Here is a 23711-nt window from a genome sequence, read left to right as displayed (position 1 = left end):
CGGCGTGGGACCTGCGTCTTTCTCACCTGCAGCACGGGACAAGGAAATGTGTCACTGGTTCATCGCCAAAAAGCCCAAGGATTATAACACTAACGGGTCGTAACTCTCTGATTGGGCACGCGACCATTTCCCTTTCAACGAGCAAATAAATGCTGACGTTGCGCAACGTGCCCGAAACTCTGCTATCGGCAGCTTCCACCTTCCCACTGGTTAGGAACAGCGCCGCATACCATCACCCGATAGGTAAATAATACAATAGCAGGCGTTCGTTAGGGTCGGCATGCAGCCTCAGGTTTCTCATCCTATATGAAGAAGGGTAATGCATGTTTGTGACATGGCACTAATACAATGCGCGTTTCCTACTCCCAAAGCATTGGCATGACTCACAGACAACAACTGTCCAGACGTGTTTCGTACACATGCACAAATCGGTCTATCAAACTTAGTACCTTTTCTATGATTGAACCCGCACCCTCAGTCGCTTCCCTACATTTCTCCAGACGTAATACTCTTGGAACTACTGGGTAGAAAATCGAGGTCACTTTACATGAGGTTCGCAGCGACCTTCTCGCATTGCCAGAGTGGTCGTCGCATGAGCTGGTTCAACTGGGTAGAGACCAGCTTTCTCGGCCTTCCTTGATTGTTGAAGTAATGCATTAGCCCCGAACTGTGGAGCCCGGGCATTCAAAAACAGAGGTCCACGCTACTTGGCGTAGCACATATATGAGTCCTTGTTTACTGGGCGATTGGGCATTAAGGGCAAAATCTCAAATCTTATCCAACTTCTTGTCAGTGTCTGATTGACACGGTAAGTGACTTATTTTTCTGCCTTGTCTTTTAATTCTTGGGCGAGCCTCAGCAGATAGAAGCGGGCCATATCACTTGGAAGCCCATCGAAGGACTTGGCCATCTTCTGGATATCATTTCTCGCCTTCTCGTAGGCTTGTAGGTCACGGTTCCCGTAAACATCCCGACCAGCTGCATACCCTTTGGACAAATTACGAAAGAAGACATTGACAGCAACACTGACATCACCCGTGGGAGATGCCGTGTGCAGCCACAATGGAGGGATGAATAGGATATCGCCACGCTTCAAGACTGCTTCTTGTGGCGACGTATGGGGAATTGAGGCGACCGATCCGTTGCTTTGGAATATACTGATGGTAGAGCTTGAGGCCCCAGGAGGCACGTGAAGGTATTGGACATCACTCGGTGGGAAGAGAATGAGTTTCTTCTCGCCACGGATTTGACACAAGACATTCGCCATCACCTGTGCGGAGATAAGGATCAGTGCTCCTGTTCATCCACGTCATGTAACTCACTTCACACTTACGTCGTAATGAAGCCATAAAGTGACCGGTCCTGATATCCTGAGTGGCGAGCTGTGAGTGTTATCAGTTACTACGGAGAGCGACTCTGGCAGGTAAAAATCATGGCTTAGACTTGGAAAATCCGCAGCCAGGTTGGCAGGTAGTTTAGTCGGCTGTTCAGCAGAGATGCTTCGAAGATACTGACGATCGCCTGCATACACCTCGTCCATGAAAGTGCCGAATGTTTTGGTTGTATATGAGAAATTCTTGGTCTGGAAACTCATATGTTCCGACTGTGCCTCGTGCACAATGATCTGGTTTCATGTTTGTTTAGTCTTCGAAATCAACAGAGCACTATTTAGATTATCCGGCCTACCTTGTGGTCACCACCAACGGCACGTATCAAATATTCTTTGGTCCAGAGCTCTGTGCAGGGGCCAATATCCGATCCTTCGATGATAACCGGCCTGCCCTCAGCTAAAATTTCTTGAAACTGTGCGGAATTCTGGACACATACGCGAGGGATTGGTGTAATCACTTCCGCCGCACTGTAGGGTTCGTTCTGAGGTTGCGCTAGTGGCTTGGGTGTCGCTTTTTCTGACAGCGACTTGTCTGGTTTCACTGGCTCTGGAACCAAGGTCCAGCCATTCTCAGAAGTCGAATTCACGTCCTGCAGAAGCCATGTGCCCTCGTTCCAGTATGTTCCAAATGGGAAACAAACAGCTCCACCGCCCAATATCAACACCTCTTTAGGATCAATGGCACAGGAAACATGGCCTACCAGTAAGGGCCTCGGGCCGTCAAGTCTTTTTCCGAGCCCTAGCGCCGAGATGACGGTGTGGTTTGAGGGCCACCCATTGGCAATGCATCTAGTTAACTCTGTCGGATCAAGAAGCATAATTTCCTTGTCATGTGTAATGATTTCTCGAGGAACAATACCACCAACAATGACTAGTCCCCACGCTGTTTGATTGACAGTCGCTCCAAATCGATGGATTTGATTGAATAAGGATGAGGTTCTCTGCAAGTCCTCGGTGTGGTCGGTCAGCTCCATGAATAAAGACCCGTCGCTCCGCTGGTGCAACTTCCAGGTGAAGAAATCCCCCAAAATATTTCCCTCGGCCCCAATTCCTCCAAAGAGTACGCCTGAAGTGTCGTCGATGTTCCCCAAACAAGCCCCAAATCGAGCCTTGGTATTGGTTTCGTTGGTCTCAACTTGTTGCCAGCCTTGTTGCTTGCTGCTCCACGCCAACCAAGTGTTTAATGTTGTGCCATCGCTAGTCTTACCTCCATATATGAGAACATATTCAGAATCAAGAGTAACTTTGACGGCATTATGTCTGAATCGGGGGATCGGAAGGCTCTGAGTCGAGCGCCACTGGTTCCCTTGCCTGACCCAACAATCCTTGAACCCGGACGCTGGTGAAGCTCTGCCGCCAACTAAAAGGCAATCTTGGTTGCTTAAACCAGTCACTGTATGGCACATCCGTGCAGGGATGTCTCCGGGAGGGAACTCATGAGTTTTGGTGATATCCTCCGCCCTGGTGTACAGTTCCGTGGATGATGAACGAGTCTGACGACCGAGTCCAGAGTGATGTCCCACAGCCTTATCACTATCGGGAAGAACAGCTCCGAACCGTCTTTGACCGCTTCCAGGGGGGCATTTGGCGAGTAATCTGAAATGACCAGATTTATCCGTCTGCGGATCAAGCCTGGTTACTGTTTCTGTGGCATTATCCGAGACCTGAGGCCTAGTGGACGCGTGCAGAAGGAAATAATGAGACTCAAAAAGCGCAAACTCTTCCCACTCGTCAAAAGGTTCAATGGCATCAAGTGACGCTCTCAACGAGCTGTCCACGAATTCATCGTCCGACCAAAGGTCCCAGAGGCTTCGAGCATGTGCGTGTTTCCAGCCAGCGTCTTTGAAGCGCTGTTCCTGTTCGTTCAGGGAGGGATATTCGTGGATCGAGTATAGAGGTGCTCCGAGCTTTTTATAATGTTTCATCATTGTCGAAGTGAAAGGATGGTCGGGGCCATCAGGGCAGAATTGTTCCAGTATACAGAACTGAGCATCTTCACTTAACAAGTTAGCATTTATTCGTCGGTATGTTCAGGCAAGCATGCACATGGGTTATTCTGACCATTGTTTAGCCTTGAAGCCCAGCTGACAACCGCATTGGCGGATTTGACGTCCATGTACGTCAGAGAGACTTCGGCCAGGAAAAGAACTGCACATTCAGAAGGCAGGACTTCTGCTCTAAGCACGTCGTCCAACTTGGTGAGGTTCTTCAGGTCGCACCCGATGGCTACATAGTGCTTGCTGCGAATCTGCAGGGCACTTTCGTCAGGTAGGAATTCTACATCCTCAAGTAGTTGTGTTATCTCGTTGGTTTGGCGAATGGCCGTCTTCTTATTGACCATGAGCTTTGCGTAGTCGATATCCACAAAGGTCGTGTCTCTACACAGGTCGTTATCGACACTGAGAAGCATGTATGGGAGGGAATCACTACGACAATCTAACTTAGTATACGGTCCCCTTTTTGATCGCCCGACTTCCCGGGGACTTTTCTACGACTCACAATCCACATCCCAGATTCAAGACAAATTTAGGTTTGTCTGATGGTTCTCTCATAAACTTGCGCACTGTTTCCGCCACCGCGTGCATGCGCAGCCAATATTCGCGGTTGATCAAAGGCGATCGTCTTTGGGGTTTCTTGACGAAGTAGCGAAAGAAATGAGGCTTGGGGTAGTAGAGCATTTCGACACTCCGTTTGGAGACAATACTGCTGTTATTTGTCTAGTATAGTTAGGCGCAGATAGACTAAACGAACAACTGGTGGGGATGTGCGCAGCGCCGCAGCAATTCATATAAACTCACCCCCATAACCAAGTCGGCTTCCCTCTCAGCCTTAGAGTTAACTCCAGCCATGGCTGGCTTCTTTGTAGGTCCCATGGTGCAATGACCTTCTCTGGACTGTGGAGAGGGAAGTTGCATGGATTTGTTCTGTGGGTTAAATAGTGCCCGCCTTTCAATATTTTTTACCCGCCGAAGAACAAGATGTGGCCCGAGCGTCCGATGAATGGCTCGCTTGCCGCGCCTGACGCCTGACGCATTCAGACCGCGGCAGAACGAACTGTTGTTCAGCGATCCCCCGGACTCCACTTACCTGTTTGTTTTCCAACGTCTTCTTCGCCCAGCGGCGATCGCATCCGTGCATACTTGCCTTGTATGGAATAACTCACCGTGGAGATTTGTTGCGAACGCCGTTTGAGAACGAGAGATGTCCGGCGACGATCGTCAGTGACGTGAAGCTGCCCTGTGATGGGATCGGTTGTGCCCCTCCGCTCAAAGAACAATAAGTTTTATTGATTCAATAAAGGAAGCGCGGTCTTGCCGCTCTATCTATTTAATCTCCGGAAGATATATATACTGTTTTGTCGCTTTTCCAACCCTACAGTACACTTTAGAGAAGAGGACTGGATTGGACGTCATCGCTCCACTCGATCGCCTCCAGACAAGATGGCAATGAACTTCGTGACCTTCAACCAGGACTACAGCTACTTGGCTGTGGGTAAGCACTTCCCTTGAGTCGTTTCGTTCTTTCCCAGGATGTTTCTTAACGGCTTGCAGCGACTGCCAAGGGGTTTCGCATATTCACAACAGACCCTTTCGCCAAGAGCTATGAGACCAAGGAAGGGAACATTGCTATAATCGAGATGCTATTTTCAACATCTTTGGTCGCGTTGATTCTCTCACCACGTCGCTTGCAAATCACTAATACAAAGGTTCGTAGAACCCTTGCGCATGCAAATCCAGGGCCGTATCGCCTCCCGTATGAAGAATCAAGCCATTCGAACCACCCAGCCTCTACTGAGTTTCACTACCTGTGTCTCTAATGACCTTAAGAATCTATTCTAACATTTTCCGTCCTTATAGCGCCAATCCACAATATGCGAGTTGACGTTTCCCACCACTGTCCTGGCGGTTAAACTGAACCGGAAACGGCTCGTCATCGTTTTAGAAGACCAGATCTATCTCTATGATATCCAGACCATGAAGCTTCTATATACTATCGAGACATCTCCAAATCCTAGTGGTAGGGGTTCATATGCTTTAGTATCTTTGATTTAGCCCTGGTTCTAACATCTCACAGCAATCTGTGCTCTGTCTCCCTCCTCTGATAATTGCTATCTCGCATACCCTCTTCCACATAAGGCTCCGCCTACGTCCTTTACTCCTCCGTCCCATGCGCCTCCCGGGAACACACATATTTCACCTACAAGCGGCGAAGTACTGATATTCGATACACTAAAGCTAGAAGCAATTAATGTCATAGAAGCCCATCGATCTCCACTAGCATGCATAACGCTCAACAGTGATGGCACTCTGATAGCTACCGCTTCTGATAAAGGGACTATTATTCGGGTCTTCTCCGTGCCTGACGGTCACAAGTTATATCAATTCAGGCGAGGCTCGATACCTTCCAGGATCTACAGCATGTCGTTCAACACGACCTCTACTCTCCTTTGCGTCTCATCCTCCACCGAAACCATACACCTGTTCAAGTTGAGTCAGGGCCAATCCTCGGAAAATTCTTTACCGTCGCCTTCGGCTCCCCAAAGAACCATGAGTCAGAGCTCTCTGAGTAACTCTCCAGATGAGGATGAAACCGGTGGTGACAAAGACTCCTCCGAATTCCCTTCCAGGAAACATAATGGCACTCTGATGGGCATGATTCGGCGAACCTCACAAACTGTTGGAAGCTCGTTTGCCGCCAAGGTGGGCGGTTACCTTCCAAAGGGTGTTAGTGAGATGTGGGAACCTGCGCGAGACTTTGCCTGGATTAAACTTCCGAAGTCGAATCCCGGCCCCGGGGGTAATGGCAACACCGGTCCCTTGCGAAGCGTTGTAGCAATGAGCAACAACACGCCCCAAGTGATGGTGGTGACCAGCGATGGCAACTTCTACGTTTTTAGCATTGATCTTTCGAAAGGTGGAGAAGGAACCCTAACCAAACAATACTCGTACGTCCTCCTTGCTGCTCAGCCCCATTAACAGTGCTAATTTGACTGCCAGCGTACTGGACGCAAATGATAGGTTAGGATACTCCGTGACGGATTATTGACCCTCTTTCCCCGTATTACTCACTAAGAGCTTACCTTCGTTACGATTCCTTCTCATCCTTCTCGCGTTGTGCCTTGTAACCATTGTTGACAACAGCGGGTTTGACTTTTATCTACTTTCTTTAATAAATCATCCATCTAGTTACACATCGTCTCATCTTTCCCATTCTGAAGCATCCAATGTATTTCTAGCGTTGGCTGTTTCCACTTGCTTTCTGTTATTCCCAGCCATCTCATGGACTATCTTTGGTGCCACACTCCATTCACCCCACATTCTCAATATATCCTAATATGAAGACGAAGATTCATACATTAACATTGTTCTGTTTCGGTAGAGGATGGGCCTTGTGTAAGTTCTACAAGGACTTCGCAAGTTGTACTATGTGCGCATTTCAGAATGCATAGCGGTTTTCCTTTGATGCAAAGATGTATTAAGAATCTATGATATCAGCACTTCTTCGCCGGATACGAGGGCGCAAGTCCACCAAGTAATCAAGATATTTAAGGAGGCCTACGTAACTATTTTTCTTCTCTTCCTGCATACCGTCTTGTAGATGCAAGTCACATGACACAGGTAGTGGAAAGTGGAAAATATCATCAAAAAATTGGCGATACCTGTAATAATTAACAAAATACCCCGAACTCAACTATACAATAGAGACAAGAAGACAGAGTCTCTGGGCTCGCAATTCTGCAGAGCTATCAGCCTATCTGTGGGGAAATTGTGTGTCTGCTACCAGAGCACACCTCCATTGAACACCAACGATATATATACCCAGACATAACATGCAACCGCAAAGTAATTGCGTATAAAAAACAAGAAATACACCCATTGCTATACTTTTACAACACTCAGCAAATCCCCAACCCAACACCAAGATCAACAATGGACCAAGAAACAACACCCCCATCACAACCCCCCACCATCAAGAAGCCCACTCGCCATGAAAAAGGCGGCAAGAGGCCATCCCCCAAGACTCTCAACCCGCTCCAGATTGGCATCCAAGACTTTGTGAGAAACAATATCGCCCCAGAAACACTGTCCCAATATGGCCTCTCACCAGAGACGCTACAATCCAATCTCCCAAAACGCTTCACGGTCTACGAGCCCATGCTCCTCCTCCCCGTGAACGCCTTCAGCAGCCCCCCAGCTTGGAGCGCCCTGTACCAATCCCTAACCGCTCCACAGCAACAGGCCCTCTACGCCTCACTCGTAAAGGCCTTCAGTCGCATGGGCGTAACGCATATCGCCATCAACGCGCCCATCGCGCCCACAGACACGCAAGGCCACGAGAACCGCATGCGCAGTCCCGCTGGCCTCGTCCCACTGTACGGCGACTTTGGGCCTCCTGCTACTACTGGTGCTACTAGTACTATTTCTCCCGCTGGCGAAGAGGGCCAGCCGAGCGATGAGGACCTGGAACGGGCGTTCTGGGTGCGCACGATACAGAACCATGGGATTGTGCAGATCTGGGCCCCGCTCTATACGATGTTCTCCCGCGGGAACGTTACGGAGAAAGCGCGGGTTTTGGGCCACGGGGCCCCGTTCGAGGGGTTGGAGGTGGCCCAGTTGGATGGGCAGGCCGTTTCGGATGTGGGTGTTGTGGATATGTATGCTGGGATCGGGTATTTTGTGTTTTCGTATCTGAAACGGGGGGTGAGGCGAGTTTGGGGGTGGGAGATTAATGGCTGGTCGGTTGAGGGGCTTCGACGCGGGTGTGAGGAGAATGGCTGGGGGTGTAGGGTTGTTAGGGTCCAGGAGGATGGAGGGTTGAGTGAGAGTATGCGGGACTTGGTGGGCAGTTTGAAGGATACTGATCGGGTCGTTCTCTTTCATGGAGATAATCGGTTTGCGGCGGACATTTTGAGGGAGATTCGTGATGTTATGGAGGGGAGGGGGGAATGGAATTGCATTCGTCATGTCAACTTAGGGCTTCTTCCGACGTCTGTTGATGCTTGGGGGAATGCGTGCAGGATGGTTGATGCGGAGTTGGGGGGTTGGGTCCATGTGCATGAGAATGTGGACGTGCGCGAGATCGAGCAGAAGAAGGGGCTTATCACGGTGGAGTTTGGGAGGTTGCGGGCTGAAGCTCTTGGGATGCGGGATGTTGCTGCACCGGCGGAATGTCGCCATGTCGAACAAGTGAAGACTTATGCGCCGGGAGTTATGCACTGCGTTTATGATATGAAGCTGCTGGCTTGCAGTGAGTTGCAGCAGAAGACCGCACGCTGAACGGATCATGCATCCTTATCGATTGATCAGGCTGGTCCTGAGAGTTTCTTCATCGATACCTTCCGGTTGCAATCGATGTGAACTTGTTTGCTTCGGCATCTACCGATTTCTTGTTCTATGCGTGCAATCCTGTTCTGTAGGACTATAGTAATAGAAGACAGAATATTGCTCTTTGAGCCGGTATCACAGAGGGCTTTGAAGCACCACACTATAAAGAGGGAACAGGTCCGTTCCAGGATAACAAACCTATTCTTCTTCAACAAAGAGACATAGTCCCGAGTAATTGCCAGGTATGATAAAGTATGTAGCCACCCCTATCTCTCACCTACACCAAATTATGCAAGAACCTATCGACCTTTCACTATGGGACCGCTACCAGTGGTATGTTAGCCTTTCCACATCTAAGAGCTCCTCCTGATAGAGACTCCACCGCAGAAAAAGTTCATCAATAACAGGTTCGAGCTAATCCGCCCTATAGCTGGCGGCGGCGAAGGCAGTGTATACATAGGTACAGCCCAGTTTAGCAACAATAACAACGAGGCCTACAGACCTGACAGCTCTCCAAGCCAGAGACCACAAAACCGGCAAAGAGCTAGCCATAAAGCTCTACCATGAGCCGGCGGGCTACAGATCGTACCATCGCGAGGTCAGTGGGTACCGCTATCTGGCCGGACTCGTGGGAGTCCCGAAGTTTTACTGGGCAGGACACGATCAACGATACCATGCCACGGCCATTAAACTCCTGGGGCCCAGCCTGGCCCATCTGTGGCGGGACTGTGGGCGCAGATTTTCCCTAAAGACGGTGCTCTTGCTGGCAGATCAGTTGATATGTCGGTTTCAGGAGCTTCACTCGAGAAACTGCGTCCATCGAGATATTAAGCCAGAGAACCTGCTGATAGGAGTTGGGAAGAAAGCGAATATGGTGTATGTGGCTGATTTGGGTTTAGTCAAGAGGTATAGTACAATGAGTGACCATCAGATTTTGAAGCGGGAGCGTCATGATAGGCGTGAATGCGAGAGAAATCCTGAGGTTGGCATTGGTTTGCAGGGGACAGAGGTATATGCTGCTTGGCGGGCGCATTATGCGAAGCGTACGTTTCTCTCTTTTTCTCTTTTTCGCTTCTGTTGTATTGAAAAAAGGGTTATAATCAAATCTAGAGCAATCACCCCGCGATGACATGGAAAGCCTAGGATACGTGTTCGTCCGATTACTCAAAGGCCACCTTCCGTGGGAGAGGCTCTGGACACCAACTGGCACAGACTGGGAGAGACAGATAGCCGTGGCTGAGATGAAGCGCAATATACGTGTCGAAAAGCTTTGCAAAGACCTGCCGCCAGCGTTCAATTTATACTTCCTGCATATCTTTTTGAAGGCGACTCCTGACTACGCCTATTTGCGTGACAATTTCCGGGGTCTGTTTCAGCGTGAAGGGTTCAAAGATGACCAGATATATGACTGGACGTTCAAACAAGAGGAGGAACTTCTGCGGCAGCATCAAAAAAAAAGACTTAAGGAACAGGTAAAAAAGTGTCTATAGCAGCATAATGGTGGTTTTTGGGTGTCAATATTTGTGAATACTTCTGCGGCTATTTGGTGATAAAGATCTGTTGTAGATATAGATGTTGATATCTCCACATGGATCTCGCCAGGCTTAGCTCAACGAGGGCTTACTTCCAAGGTGCAATGTTGAAGTATACCTAGACTAGACGATGGTGTACATACTTGACTTGAATGGACCAATGATGGTCGATACCGTTAGGTCTTACTCAGCATTTGTTGCCTAAGGCTCCAAGGAAGCGTTTACATCACGGGCTATCGATCATCGCAACTCCAGATTAAATCTCCATCTCCACTCGCATTATTTCGCTCTTGATCCCTTGATCAGATCCCTACAACTACGTCCTGACTCGACTGGCCAATACCAATCAATTCCCAGACATCAACCATATCCACATCATCACAATGCACCCTCCATCACCCCAATTACTCCGTGCTTTGCGCACATCCATCTGGGCCCCCAATGTCACCAGTCGACTATGCACAAACGTCCGCTCAGTATCTCCCATCTCTAGAATCACCCCCTATGTACAAACATACCGCAACAACAGTAACAATGCCCGCCCCGTACGGATGGTTCCTCGCGCGCACACCGCGAAGCCAGCGAGCCACGATCGGGGCCCGCAGTCAACAGAGGACACGCAAACGGACTTTGCTGCGCTGAACGTACTCGGCAACATCCCAGCGCCTACTACCGCTATTGATGCTTGCCTGGACAATGGATTCCATTTGGATAATGGCCTCAAGCTCACAAACGGCGATGGTCTGTTGCTTGTTGGGGGCGAGGCTTTCTCATGGAGACCGTGGACAACGGTGGATGGTGGAAAGAATGCTATGGTGAACAAGAAGGGCCAGTTTGAGGTTGACGAACAAGCTTGGGGTCTTTTGGGACTCGTATGGCCTCGTCCGGGTAGGTGTTATCGTTCTCTCTGTGCGTCTTCTTGAGAGAAGCTTTTGCTAATTGAATGCTACGGGCAGACCTCTTGATTATTGGGATGGGCGCTTCTGTGTTTCCTCTTTCCCCTGAGACAAGGAGACAAATCAATTCCTTGGGTGTTCGGGTTGAGGTTCTGGATACTAGGAATGCCGCTGCGCAGTTCAATCTGCTCGCGACTGAAAGAGGAGTGTCTGAGATCGCGGCGGCTATGATTCCGATTGGGTGGAAGGGACGGTAGATACTCTTCTTCGGAGGGATCTTGTACCACTGTATAAAATTTTGGGACTGTGTAATATTATAACTATGTCATGTATGGAGTACTAATATTCTCTACGCTCATGAATTCCCCCATCGACTTCCGTAATGATCTACCAATAGTTCGACTTAGGTATGCAATAGACTAACTAAATACGGGCAGTTTCAGGTCCCGGGCAACGTGACGTATCAAAGTCCCGTGCCAAGCCAATACCCCAACTCACCTGAATCGATCTCTCCTCACCGTCTCCCTTTCTCCTCACTCTCAGAAAACCCTCTATCCGATGTCCATGATCCCTTTACATTGCAATTAATCCCCCAAGTCGATCTCTGAAGGCAGTCCGTCAGCCATGGCGCGAGATGAGCCCCTTTTGGCTCCGCGCCCCTCCTCCGACCACTCCTCGATTCGGAATGCAGAAGAGGAGGACGCCTTACTAACAGGCGAGCGCACCCACCGCGAACAGCAACGCAGCAAATGGGCCTTCTGGAAAGACGTCGGTCTCTTCTCTTGGGCGTTCATTGCTACGATCGCTGTGATAGTTCTCGCCGTGGTTTACCAACATGAGACGAGCAAAAACCATAACGCGAAGGAGCCCTGGGGCCCCGGAGGCAAGCCGACCGGCAAGCGGAACCTGATCTTCATGGTCTCCGACGGAATGGGACCCACTAGTTTGACTATGACTAGAAACTATAGACAATTCACGGAGGGACTGCCCGTGGACCAGACACTGGTGCTGGATGACCACATTATTGGTACTTCCAGGACGAGGTCCAGCAACAGCCTTGTCACCGATTCGGCGGCCGGTGCTACTGCCTTCTCATGCGCCCATAAGAGCTACAATGGAGCTATCTCCGTGCTGCCTAACCACTCGCCTTGTGGAACTGTGCTTGAGGCTGCTGCCTTGGCTGGTTATAAGACCGGTTTGGTCGTCACAACTCGGATTACGGATGCTACCCCTGCCTGTTTTGCTTCGCATGTTAACCTTCGCCAATATGAGGATCGTATCGCGGAGCAGGAGATCGGCGAGCACCCGCTAGGCCGGGTGGTGGATTTGATGTTCGGTGGTGGACGCTGCCATTTCCTCCCCAACTCAACGGAAGGTAGTTGCCGTGGCGATGATCGGGACTTGGTAGAGATCGCAGGCCAAAAGGGCTTCCACTACCTGGACGACCGAAAGGGCTTCGATGCCCTGAACGGCGGCTCGGAAGCCAAGCTGCCGCTTCTGGGTCTTTTCGCGGAGAAGGACATCCCCTACGAAATCGACCGTCGCAGCCAGGATGGCGTGTACCCATCCCTGGAAGAAATGACCCGTACCGCACTCAAGACCCTCAGCCAAGCCACTGCGGACAGCGACAAGGGCTTCTTCATTTTGATCGAAGGCTCTCGCATCGACCACGCCGGACACGGAAACGACCCCGCAGCACAGGTCCACGAAGTCCTTGCTTACGACCGGGCCTTCGCAGCTGTCCTCGAGTTCCTGGAGCAAGATTCCACCCCAGGAGTAGTGGTCAGTACCTCCGACCACGAAACGGGGGGTCTGGCCGCGGCCCGACAGCTGCATGACGATTATCCAGAGTACAAATGGTTGCCGGGCGTTCTGGCCAACGCCAGCCATTCCTCTGAGTTTGCCGGCGCGGCGCTTAAGGAATATCTCTCCAAGAATACGGATGCTAAGTCCCAGCGAAAATTCGCTCGCGAACTCTTAGAGAAATCCCTGGGCGTTGGCGATGCGACGGATGAGGAAATCGACCATCTTCTTGATCCCAAGCTGCCTTATAAGGTTGACTACGTGTTTGCCGACATCATCAGCCGTAGGGCCCAGATTGGGTGGTCCACTCATGGACATTCATGTATGTTCCCCTTCCCCTGTCTTCTCATTAGTAACCGTACAAGCTAACAACACATGGTTTAGCCGTCGACGTGAACATCTACGCCTCCTCCACCAAGGACGCCTGGCGTCTGGTGGGAAACAATGAGAACACAGACGTTGGAGCCTTCCTCTCTGACTACCTCGAAGTAGACGTGGAAGACGTCACCAAACGACTTCAAACTCCTAGCGCGTGGACATGGAAGCCTGAAATCGAACCCTCCACCTCCACATCTCTCAGCTGGTTGGGAGATCCCTTGGGTGAAGCTGTCCGCACGGAGGGCTTGGACACCTACCATGGAGAATTCAAGAAGCGCTCCATGGACCTTGACACGAGGGAATGTGGCTGCGGCGAGCTGCATTAATATACTACAATCCATCTAGCGATCTATGAATTGGCGTTCTGGGCTTGATCTACGGTTCTATATATGTTGGTTTCGGCTTTGGTTATAGATGTATTGTTTAGTGAAATTGTGAAGAGAATGATATCTCTATAATTTGCGATTCGATATACAACCTCATTAGAACCAATAAGTATCAACAATGGCTAGGGATTCAAAAATAGATCGTATGCATCACAATTAACCCTAAGCAAACGCCAACCAACACCCGTCTATAAATACTCCAAGAAAGGAAATACTACTCATACAACCCGAAGAAATACAAATTAAGATAAAAAAACCACCTACCAACCCCTCAAACACCCAAAACAACGCCCCTCATTAACCCTCTCACCCTTTAGATTCCCCCAAAACGCCCAATCAACCCCATCAGGACAACAATCGGGGACCTCAAACGGCACCTCATCCTCCGATTCCCGGGAATCATCGATCCGCTGAAGCTGCTCGAGGACGGTATAGCACAGTTGATCGATTTCGAACTCCGTGTGCGGACAGCCCAGGTAGGAGATCTGGATGTAGTAGCACATTATTCTTCCTTGGTTTTATTTCCTTCTTAATGGATTTCTTTGTTGACGGTGGTGGTGGGGGTTTTGGTTCTGTTCTTTGGAGGGTTAAGCCGCCTGGTTTGTTGGGTTCTTGTGTGGATGGTGGGAGATTGAATAGATAGATATAGATATTTGGGGGTTAAGGAGATGCGGAGGGATTGAGTGGGATTCATCTTGTATTTGGGGTTTGGGTAGGTATGGAGTGTTTGTGTCTTTGGTGGCTTATTTGGAATTGGATGGATTATGTTTAGCATGGATATAAAACAAGAAGTAAGATTTGCGTTCGTTGTTATGGTCAGGAATGAAGGTTCTGCCATGATTGTCGTTGAAAGAGCTTTGTAAAAGTAGTGCAGTCGTTGAAGGGAAAACGAAAGCACATACAGCAATGTAAAGGAAACATACAGATGTATTATAATAAAAGTGGAATGCCAGGAGAAAATTATCTTCATTGATCCGACACCGAGCCAATCAATTAACAATACATATACTAGCATCAAAACGCAAACAAGGGTATTAGAATGAGTATCAAACGGCATGCAATGCATCATTTGCGGCATCGCCACGCGCGATCATTAAGAGCATCAAGACGTCCAATCAGAATAAAGTAGTTAACTGGTATAAGGCGACAGACATGTAGAGTGAGGGACCGCCATGTATAGAAGGTAAATTTAACAGGACACACCAAAACCGTGTGGGTATGGAATGGGGGTAAGTGTTGTTATATACCCAAGAAAAAAAAAAAAGAAAGAAAGAAAGAGAAGAATATTCAAGAATGAAGGCAAGGGCCCAAATTAATAGTCACTGGTTCATAGAGTAACCAGCACGACGACAGCGACCAAGACGGCGAAGAAGGAACCCTTCATGACACGCTCGTTCGCAGAGGCGGCGCCATTCGAGTTGTTGTTGCTGTTGTTGCTGTCGTCGTTGCTCCCCTGGCTGAATCCAGAATCACTGCTGCCGCTGCCGCTGCCACTGCCACTACTACTGGTGCTGTTGGAGCCACTTACACCAGGCTCATTACCGGAGCCACCGCGGTTTTCAGGAACGCTGTTGCCAGTGGACGAGCTCGAAGACGAGGACGAAGAGGAGCTGGCGCCGAGATCTGGGTTGAGACCGGTCGCACCAAGAGAGGCGAGCACAGTGTCGTTGTTGGTGAGCTTGAAGGAGCCCTCAAGACCGTCCTTGTTCGTGAGGATGTACGATTTCTTGCCATCCCCCGAGTTCGACGGAGGGTCATAGCATTCAACAGTGATCTCTCCGAATTCCGCATAGTAGTAGCCCTTGTCCTTGATGTCCTCGCTGTCCCAGTCGATCTCACCACCAGCCCACTCAATGGTACCTTCGGCGTTGCTTGCCTGACCGGCGGGCCAAAGAGACAATTGCATTCTCGAAGGGGTCTGAGGGAATTGGTAGCGCTTGGCAGTCTCATTCCAGGTGGATTCCCGAGTCAGCGTCCGCTTGACGTTTCCGTCAACTGACCAGGTGATGGCCTCGGGCTTCCAGTCAATTTCATACTCATGCCATTCGTCGAAAGTGCTGCTGCCCGTGGGGGCCTTTCCGCCGTTGTTGTCTAAGCAAAGGCGTGAGTGTCAGCTATTCCAACCTTAGCGCAGACGAATCACTTACAGTCGAGGACGCCCTGCCAGTAGTAGTTGGTTTGGACGTTATCCAAGTCGTAGCCGACGAACTCGAAATCAATTTCATCCTTGACGTCCGAAAGCAGGATAAAAGCAGACACGACACCTTTGCCACGGCTGCTCTTTACCTTACCCTTGATCTTACCATACCAGACGTAGTGGTTGTTTGCGAACAAAGTGCCCACGCTGTTCTTCGGCATGGTGAGGATCAGGTTGCCATCCTCGACCTTGGGGAAGCCGCTGTAGACCCAGTCGGACGCCGACGCGTTACCAAGATATTTGGTGTTCAGCGCAGCACTGTCGAGGTTGTCCCACTTGTAGGTCTTGCTTTTGCAAACCGGCTCGGCCATGCAGGAATCAAGACTGAACGACTGCATGGGATCACAGCCGCCAAGACAGTAAGCGCCAGTTCCACATTCACCATATTCTAACGGAGAAACGTCAGCACGAGCGTTACACTATGTTCGAATATGGAAGAGAACTCACGAGAGCAGCAAGGGTATTTCTCCGGACATTTGTTATTAGCGTCGCACTTGATAGTATCGGCCCAAGCGAATGTGGAGGCCAAAGAGGCCAGGAGCAGAGAAGAAACGAAGCGAACCATAATGCCGAGAATATAGTTACAGCGACAAGGGCATGCAGCGATGTGCGACTTTTTATACAGGAGTCTGCAGCTTGCACTACAGTGTGGGCGTTAGCCACCAGTCCTGTTGACAATTTCCCTTGGCTTTTTTTCTCCCTCGTCGCCGGAGCTTATCGGTACCAGATAGTATAGATCGAACCCCAGAGAAAAAAGAGGAAAAAAAATTGGAAAAGGCTAGGGAACGTACCGAACTTGTAGGGGTTCGAAGAAAGAGAGGAATCGATTAAATAAGACCTGTCGCAGGGCCAACGAATTATTGGACAATATATAGGATCGAGACCCAATCAACGGACACGCCAGTTAATGAAGGACCGCGGGACAGAATCGCCGCCGAGAGGAGGAAAGGAGTTCAGTAAACGAGGGAAACTGGTAAGGAACGAGATCTCCGTGGATCCTCGTTGAAGGGGGATTTAACACCAAACGAGTCGACAAGTAAGGATCCTTGAAGACAAGAAAGGGTTGGCGAAACGATAGGGAAGGGGAGGGGGGCGGATTTTCCTGGAGAGGTTGAATCGGGGGTAGAAGTAAGTTCTTTAAATGAATCCATGTCACTAGTCAGTATTGCAGGTACTACACTGGGCAAGGTAAAGTAATTGCCGTTTCCATTAATACGGAGGAACCACGAGACGATGGACCTTTTCCCCACGATTGATGGGTGGCACGGTCACCGGATTAGGTCATTGCCTCCAATTTCAGTCCAAGGAATTGATCCCAAGAAGACGTCCAGAAGATATCAAACTCCCGACTCTTCTGGTGATTCCTTGTTTTCGAGATCTTGACAGATCTCACAAGATAAGAAACTATTCCCAACAGCCATCGGAATGTTATACAGAACAAAGTTGACATCTCCGGAATCGTCAGTTAGGGAACCTGGATGTGAACGTTACATACGGTACTAGCGATACGTACGGTACCCAGGGCATTGACGAAGGTTGTTTGTGTGTCCAGTCCCGTGCATACCATACCACAAAAGAAGGAAAGTGAAAAAAATAAATAAATAAATAACGAAAAAACCACCAAAAGGAAAGAAGCCCTGAATTCGAACCTGAACTGAACCCTTCTCGGGAACGGACCCACCGCCATAGGAGAAAACTCAATGGGGTTCTTCTTATCAGGAAAAAGCTGCCGATTGGCAGGTCCGGACCAGACAGCCACACTACTCGAAGTAGTTTGTGGACACTATGTACCTAGTACCATGCACTGGGCTTCCACTATGATTCTTCTGCTCATAAATTAAACATGTCTTACTCCAATCACCGTCGTTGGTTCGCAGGAGTCCCTTCAGGGCCAATGACGGTTTTCCCTACGCAGGGCGCGTGGATCTTTTGTCTTAAGGCAACTCCAATTCGAATCAGAGCATCGATATCACCTGATTACTATAATTCCCCCCTCCTCTTCCCGGGAAAGGAGACGCCGATTTCATCCTCCGTCCCGAAGATAAGTGTGAGTAATTTTAACGGCTGTCAGACATTGCGACCACAGTAATCTATGTCAAGAATCAAATTTAATCTGCGGCAATTTTTCGTCTTTGACCTCTCCACTGTCTACCCGTGCACCGAAGAGTTTTCGATAGATAGGGGGGCACTACTGACTCTGGCTACCACAGTGGAACACTCTCCTAATCAAGGAAGCCTAACGGTTCTTCCGACTATTTATCTCCGGTACTCCCACATTCGGGGGCTCTTGGTGTTCTTGGTCATTCAGCTGTGTTAGATAAGGAAATATGTTGTCTCCCACAGCGAGAGAATCAATCAAATGACAAAAAGAAAAAGTCTACTTGATTCTATAATTAGGATTCTTTTGGAAATTTCTTCGGACATGTTAACATTGCCACTGACACCGTTGGAATGTGTGACATCAGAGGCAAAATCATTTCTGAAAAGGAAGCCATTGTCTACTAAACTCCGCCGGTTTCAGCTGACAGCTACATAAATAGATTATGTTTAAAACATGTTGTTCATTCGGACCGGAAGATAACGAAACTAAGTTCTCCAGGTTGTATGCGAACCGAATGCGCAATGAGAGTTTTTTTTTTTTTTAACAAATAACTAAATACAACATAAAATCATAGGGAAAAAAAAGAACTCAGCCAGAGAGATTCTTTTTACTCAATACCAACCAGAGATAGTCCGCTAATAATGGGGAAATAACCAGGAAGTTAACTTGGCACCTTGGCCCAATTGATTACAGTAATGATAGCCTGCTCTACTGAACTTTATTGGGTTTGATATCTGCTCCCAGCTACCAGTAACATTCTCCTTTTCTCACCTGCCCAACAGGGGTAGCCTCTGATGCATGAGTCGGCCACTGCCGTATGTCTGTACCTACATTAGTAGATCCACCCGTCCATCCATCCATACGCTACGAATTACATTCATGACGGACCAGACAGGGTTCTAAAATTCTATCATTCAACAATGTTGACAGCGATAAACAGGAGAAAATTTCCCGAGCTTCATCAGCTCTGACATCATGAGCATGTATCTGTGGTGCCTATCTTTATCCCTTAATTCCGTGCTTCAACCTCTGAAATAGTCGAGCCCTTGACGGCTCTTATGCTGGTTTTCCCTTTCCAGCAATTTCCGAATAAATAAACAAATAACGAAATTTTGTGATTTATCTGATCGCGTTCCCCTGGCATCATTACCGTTTTCGGTCCATATCAGCAATCATGATCGCTGCTGCAAGGGGCACCTGTCCCGTGTACACATGAGACCATGTCACTTGTTTGAGTAGGAGGATCTTTCAGATGACGACGCACTGGGACTAATCCAAAGGACGGTGAAGGCTCATATCACATCAGTAATACAGACTGGTATTTGGTTTCTATGAGCTATCGTTACTCGAGTATCTGCCCGCGGCCTCCGAATGCCATTGTTGATATCTCTCTGGCACTCTCCACCCTTGGTTGACTGTTTCCCTACCAGCATGTTCTGAACTGTCGACAAACCACAGCAGACGCTACTCAAGGCAGAAGGTTCGACTTGCAAATCATCCTTATGGTGAGTTGCGCGGAGACCAGCCCTTTGCATGTGTGATAGTGTCTCAGGGAACATAGATCTGGCTTTGCTTGCGTGTAGGGTCAGTCGGACCACAAAGTGGCCAAAACAACTCGTCCACAGGAGACCATCTCAAACAACCTGACATTTCCGTACATGCGTATAATCAATCCCACTCGTGCTTCCATTCCATTCCTATGGCTCAGATCGGGTGGTACCTTTCCCACGTTGCTCGAATCGCCTGCGCAACATTCCACAAAACTCCAACTCCCCGCAAACAGTTTACCCTTTGCTTTCCTTACCTTAATTATTTTTTTTCTCATTTCTTTCTTTTTTTAAAATAAATAAATAAATAAATAAAATAAAATAAAATAAAACAAAAAGACTTTGAAATTCCCCATGCGTTTGACTTGATGTGATGTCATTTTAAAGCAGTCGGGATGAAACGGGCTCGAAGCATTGCCCATCCGTTCAACGGCAGCCCTGGATCTATCGAATGGGTCTTTTCACAAAATTCTTGGCAATGTTGGGGCGAGCAGTGTCTTTGACCAAAACTAACTCTTTCTCGCATGGATCCGACGAGTAGGTCACGGAAACCCCACTGTAAACGTTTCGGCCGTCTTTCCATCGGTTAAACACTTCCAAAACCTTGCGAGCAACGGTTGTGCTCGTGAAGACAGCCGTTGCTACCACTGATTAGCTGGGATTTGGCCTATCGGTTTTGTTGCTACGAACTCACCATTACCAGAATTGAAGACCCAGAGGAAATCAATGTTCCCTGGTCCAGCTAAAGTGCGGATGTCCTGCTTCCACTTCTCTGGTGACATATTGTCGGCAAAGAGCCGCTTTCTCGCGAATGACAGGCGACGGCGCTCTCGGATGGGCTGGTTCATCCGACGATGATCGTCGTTCCAATCAATAATCTCAGCCAACTCAACGCGGTAGCCGCATCCAAAACGTCCGTAGCCAAGCATTTGCTCCATCTCCTGGTTAGACTTCAGGAAAGCAAGCGCCTGAGACGCATGCTGGAAGGTCACTCGCGTCCTTCCATTGGTTTCAAGTCGAATGTCCTGCAATGGACCCTCGTGGATACGGGTAGTAAGATACTGAATGATCTCTTTGGAGGTTTTGCCATAGACACGAAGGACTCCTGCCTTGGCCTCTGGAATTTCTGGAAACATGGGCGCAGAAAGCGCGACGTCTGAGATTCCTGACACTCGAGTATTACTATTCTCGTCATTGGTCGAGCTCTGCTTGGACAGAGAGGCCGGTCCCAAGGGCAACGGTGTCATAAACTGGCCCACCCCTTGAGGATGGACTGGATGACTTGAGGTAGAACCAGCAACCTGAGCCCAGCTTCCAGTCGTTGGGAGCTGGGCTTCAGACGGGATGTTCTGCAAGGTGCTGGTTTGACAGGTGATACTGTCTTTTCCCTTCTCGACCTCGTTCATGAGAGCCGCGACAGCTTGTTGCTGAATCATATTGTGATTAACCCCAGTGTTCTGGCAGCTTGTAGCCTGCTCCTGTTACTGAGACTAATCCTGCGTCCGGATGTTGATAGAGCAGCTTACCACATCAGCGAACTCGTTAATGGGAATCTGCTCAACAGCTTCGGAGAAGACATTAACAATCATAATGCTCAATTTGCCAATCTCATTGGCGGCACTGTGCTGCTCGTGCTTGCGGAACTTATTCACTCAGTAATGGCTTCCATAATTTCATCTGTGGTGTGAGAGACGCTTACATGACACGCGATGCGGTTAAGATGACCCAAGGCCTCAGCCATGGCTGCCTCAACAGAGTAGCCCGCCATCATAACGAGACCCAACCTGATATAACGGAGCCGCTGATACTAACCGCCTCAACAGATGAGATAGTGCCCTGGAAGGCACTCCTGTTTGTGGAAGAGTATCTGAGGGCTCCTTCTCACCAGCGCGGTCAGAATCAGTGACGGATACGCGTGGGTACAACGAGGTCGATGGAGACTCATACCGTTCAAAGCCTCCCTAAGGCTCTGTCGACTGGCCTTCAGGTTGAGCACCCGTCGAGGAAATACCTGTGGGTAATGTGACAAAATGGTACGTATAGAAACAAAGGCAGTGATAGCAATGAAAAATCCCAAGAAAGCAACTGCTGCGGGTAGAGGGTGGATTGGGGAGGATGTGAGATACAGTTAGTCCGCTACAGAGAGTGCGTCAAACGCCTTTCTGCTCAAAATTCTCTGCTCTGTTATCGAGAGTCTATTAGACAGCCAGAACACCGAGCAAATATTCTTGACAGGCAACACTTCTGCAGAGAATTCTGGTACTGGCAATCGAAGAAACAGGGAGTGGGCGATGGATTGATGGGGAGAAGAAAGAAATGTGATGCCCTGTGAAAGGATGGGAGAGGAAGAGGTAGAGAGTGATGGCGGAAAGAAAAGAGAGAGAAGGTGGTGTGTCTGCATTGGGACAGAGGGAAGTTGTCACCTGAGGCCATACTTGAATGAGTGAATTGATACCATAGTAAACAAAGAAGACAACAACAGGAAAGCCACTGCCTGCTAGATAACGAACTTCACATATTCCTCACCCGCTTCGAGGGTAGTTAGAACTATGTATTGCATTCTTTGAAAAACACTGACTTAATGATGTCTCTCCTTCTACGTCCGGTTGTCTGTAGGTAGTACTTGCGTTTAGTATTCAACACATTGCCATATGGTAGGAGACACGCTCCTTTCCTACATAACTCTCTGAAGAACTAGGATACCATGAAAATAAGATGAGCACACACTGTGAGACATCTGAATAATATCTGAGAGAGATATGATACACATCTCGGGTCGCTTCAATAATACACATGCCAGAAACGAACAAGTTTGTGCTGGGCAAACTGATCATTTTTTTACAATGCTGTTATTTTGTAAAATGTCTTAGTGACGGCACCAGTCCAGCCGCACCATCTCAAGACCATCCAAGACGGGCATATTCTCGAAGTTCATACTTCATATCTTCGCCTCCAGTCAGGCAGAAAGAGGCGGGAAGTCTCTCACAAAGCTGCGTGGAACATTAGCCCTTGACTCCCCCTCACAAGAAAAGGAGGCTTATATCAGAGCTCGGGTTATAACATACTGAGCAGGACATTCATAGCCCGCTGGATTCTTGTTCAGATAGAGCTGGTGGTACTCCTCCGCATCCCACCATTGACCGGCAGGCACAATGACAGTGGAGAGAGGCTGTTTGTACCACTCCTGGCTAACCTTCTCCGATACATCCTTGGCGATCTGCTCTTGCTCGTCTCCGTGGGTGAAGATGACGCTACGGTACTGAGTGCCGATATCGGGTCCCTGGCGGTTCAGAGTCGTGGGGTCGTGCATGCGGTAAAAGAATTCCAGAAGAGAACGGTAGGTAACGATGGAGGGATCAAACGTCACCTGTACCGCTTCGGCATCTAGCATATAGCAAAGCAAGAATCATCCTTGATTAGCCTCGGGAACATAGGTTGCAGCGAAGTATAGAAATCAATACTTACGGCCGGTGTCTCCGGTGCACACAGCTCGATACGAAGGCGACGCCGTCGATCCACCGCAATAACCAACCTTCGCATCTAGGAGACCTTTTCCATTACCGAAGTTCTTGCGGAACAGGTGCTCCACGCCCCAGAAGCATCCAGCAGCTAGAGTCGCAATTTGCGTGTCGTTGGACATGTTGCGTGATGCAGACTCAGGTGTTAAAGAGAGAAACGGAGCGCTGGTGGAGAACGGACGGAAAATTCGTGAGAATAAGGTCGAACCAATCGCGGGTGCGGCGAAAGCCATTCAACTGGGGATTTTTACGTGATACTTGAACACTGGCGGTCAATTTGCTTCGCAAAATGAATTTGCCTCGAGGTTTCCGCTGAGGGGTACCGGCAAAGTTATTGCGAGGGCAGAGAATGTGATTTTTAGTATCCCACCGGCTGTCAATTTAAAATTGAACTTCTCAGGCTTAACGTTGATTGTGCTACTAACCAGCTAGCTTTCTAGCAGCAACAATCTAGGTAATTAATTAGTCGTTGGAACTGGAAGGAAATAACTAAATAATTATGTCGAGGAAGAAATAGACTTCATTCCTCTATTTGTCAGATTGCGGAGTTTCTGCAGTGGCGTCATTTCGCGCAATGACATAATGACTGGCGGCGTACTAATTAATTTATTTAATTAAAGACCGAAAATAGATTAAGG

The 23711-nt window shown here is 48.9% G+C and overlaps 10 protein-coding genes across 10 annotated transcripts; 5 read left to right on the top strand and 5 right to left on the bottom strand.

Annotated features, from left to right (window-relative positions):
* Nucleotides 1–215: 215 nt before the first annotated feature.
* Nucleotides 216–4375, bottom strand: BDV37DRAFT_239513 (tRNA methyltransferase PPM2). The gene is made up of 6 exons (XM_032080975.1): nt 4189–4375; nt 3890–4107; nt 3452–3816; nt 1687–3383; nt 1334–1624; nt 216–1270 (listed from the first exon to the last, which is right to left on the bottom strand). The coding sequence occupies exons 1-6, from the start codon at nt 4303–4305 to the stop codon at nt 818–820; spliced, it is 3141 nt and encodes a 1046-aa protein (XP_031945277.1). The 5' UTR covers nt 4306–4375; the 3' UTR covers nt 216–817.
* A 10-nt stretch (nt 4376–4385) lies between these two features.
* Nucleotides 4386–6895, top strand: BDV37DRAFT_239511 (phosphoinositide binding protein ATG18). Its single transcript, XM_032080974.1, has 5 exons — nt 4386–4882; nt 4942–5096; nt 5248–5407; nt 5465–6335; nt 6388–6895. The coding sequence occupies exons 1-5, from the start codon at nt 4831–4833 to the stop codon at nt 6434–6436; spliced, it is 1287 nt and encodes a 428-aa protein (XP_031945276.1). The 5' UTR covers nt 4386–4830; the 3' UTR covers nt 6437–6895.
* A 425-nt stretch (nt 6896–7320) lies between these two features.
* Nucleotides 7321–8667, top strand: BDV37DRAFT_268724 (tRNA(Phe) (4-demethylwyosine(37)-C(7)) aminocarboxypropyltransferase; the record flags this gene model as incomplete). The annotated part of the gene is made up of 1 exon (XM_032084230.1): nt 7321–8667. One exon carries the CDS (start codon nt 7321–7323, stop codon nt 8665–8667), a length of 1347 nt encoding a protein of 448 aa, XP_031945275.1.
* Nucleotides 8668–9030: 363 nt separating this feature from the next.
* BDV37DRAFT_296910 (kinase-like domain-containing protein) lies at nt 9031–10205 on the top strand (the record flags this gene model as incomplete). Its single annotated transcript, XM_032090210.1, has 4 exons — nt 9031–9048; nt 9091–9175; nt 9234–9758; nt 9826–10205. 4 exons carry the CDS (start codon nt 9031–9033, stop codon nt 10203–10205), a joined length of 1008 nt encoding a protein of 335 aa, XP_031945274.1.
* Nucleotides 10206–10523: 318 nt separating this feature from the next.
* On the top strand, nt 10524–11505 carry BDV37DRAFT_239505 (Mth938-like domain-containing protein). The gene is made up of 2 exons (XM_032080973.1): nt 10524–11135; nt 11204–11505. Exons 1-2 carry the CDS (start codon nt 10631–10633, stop codon nt 11398–11400), a joined length of 702 nt encoding a protein of 233 aa, XP_031945273.1. The 5' UTR covers nt 10524–10630; the 3' UTR covers nt 11401–11505.
* A 126-nt stretch (nt 11506–11631) lies between these two features.
* Nucleotides 11632–13787, top strand: BDV37DRAFT_239503 (alkaline phosphatase). The gene is made up of 2 exons (XM_032080972.1): nt 11632–13268; nt 13331–13787. The coding sequence occupies exons 1-2, from the start codon at nt 11768–11770 to the stop codon at nt 13648–13650; spliced, it is 1821 nt and encodes a 606-aa protein (XP_031945272.1). The 5' UTR covers nt 11632–11767; the 3' UTR covers nt 13651–13787.
* A 338-nt stretch (nt 13788–14125) lies between these two features.
* BDV37DRAFT_205637 (uncharacterized protein) lies at nt 14126–14940 on the bottom strand. Its single transcript, XM_032079916.1, has one exon. The coding sequence runs from the start codon at nt 14786–14788 to the stop codon at nt 14240–14242; it is 549 nt and encodes a 182-aa protein (XP_031945271.1). The 5' UTR covers nt 14789–14940; the 3' UTR covers nt 14126–14239.
* On the bottom strand, nt 14913–16747 carry utr2 (putative cell wall glucanase (Utr2)). Its single transcript, XM_032079915.1, has 4 exons — nt 16699–16747; nt 16355–16536; nt 15858–16295; nt 14913–15801 (listed from the first exon to the last, which is right to left on the bottom strand). Exons 2-4 carry the CDS (start codon nt 16470–16472, stop codon nt 15038–15040), a joined length of 1320 nt encoding a protein of 439 aa, XP_031945270.1. The 5' UTR covers nt 16473–16536; nt 16699–16747; the 3' UTR covers nt 14913–15037.
* A 3252-nt stretch (nt 16748–19999) lies between these two features.
* Nucleotides 20000–21326, bottom strand: BDV37DRAFT_268720 (uncharacterized protein; the record flags this gene model as incomplete). Its single annotated transcript, XM_032084229.1, has 4 exons — nt 20000–20202; nt 20250–21033; nt 21082–21111; nt 21255–21326. 4 exons carry the CDS (start codon nt 21324–21326, stop codon nt 20000–20002), a joined length of 1089 nt encoding a protein of 362 aa, XP_031945269.1.
* A 794-nt stretch (nt 21327–22120) lies between these two features.
* BDV37DRAFT_205586 (peptide-methionine-S-sulfoxide reductase) lies at nt 22121–23711 on the bottom strand. The gene is made up of 3 exons (XM_032079914.1): nt 23021–23711; nt 22621–22939; nt 22121–22545 (listed from the first exon to the last, which is right to left on the bottom strand). The coding sequence occupies exons 1-3, from the start codon at nt 23304–23306 to the stop codon at nt 22512–22514; spliced, it is 639 nt and encodes a 212-aa protein (XP_031945268.1). The 5' UTR covers nt 23307–23711; the 3' UTR covers nt 22121–22511.

Source organism: Aspergillus pseudonomiae (genome assembly GCF_009193645.1).
Source record: "Aspergillus pseudonomiae strain CBS 119388 unplaced genomic scaffold BDV37scaffold_8, whole genome shotgun sequence".
Lineage (NCBI taxonomy): Eukaryota > Fungi > Ascomycota > Eurotiomycetes > Eurotiales > Aspergillaceae > Aspergillus > Aspergillus pseudonomiae.
Note: the sequence above shows the minus strand (reverse complement) of the source record. Positions and strands in the feature narration are given on the sequence as shown.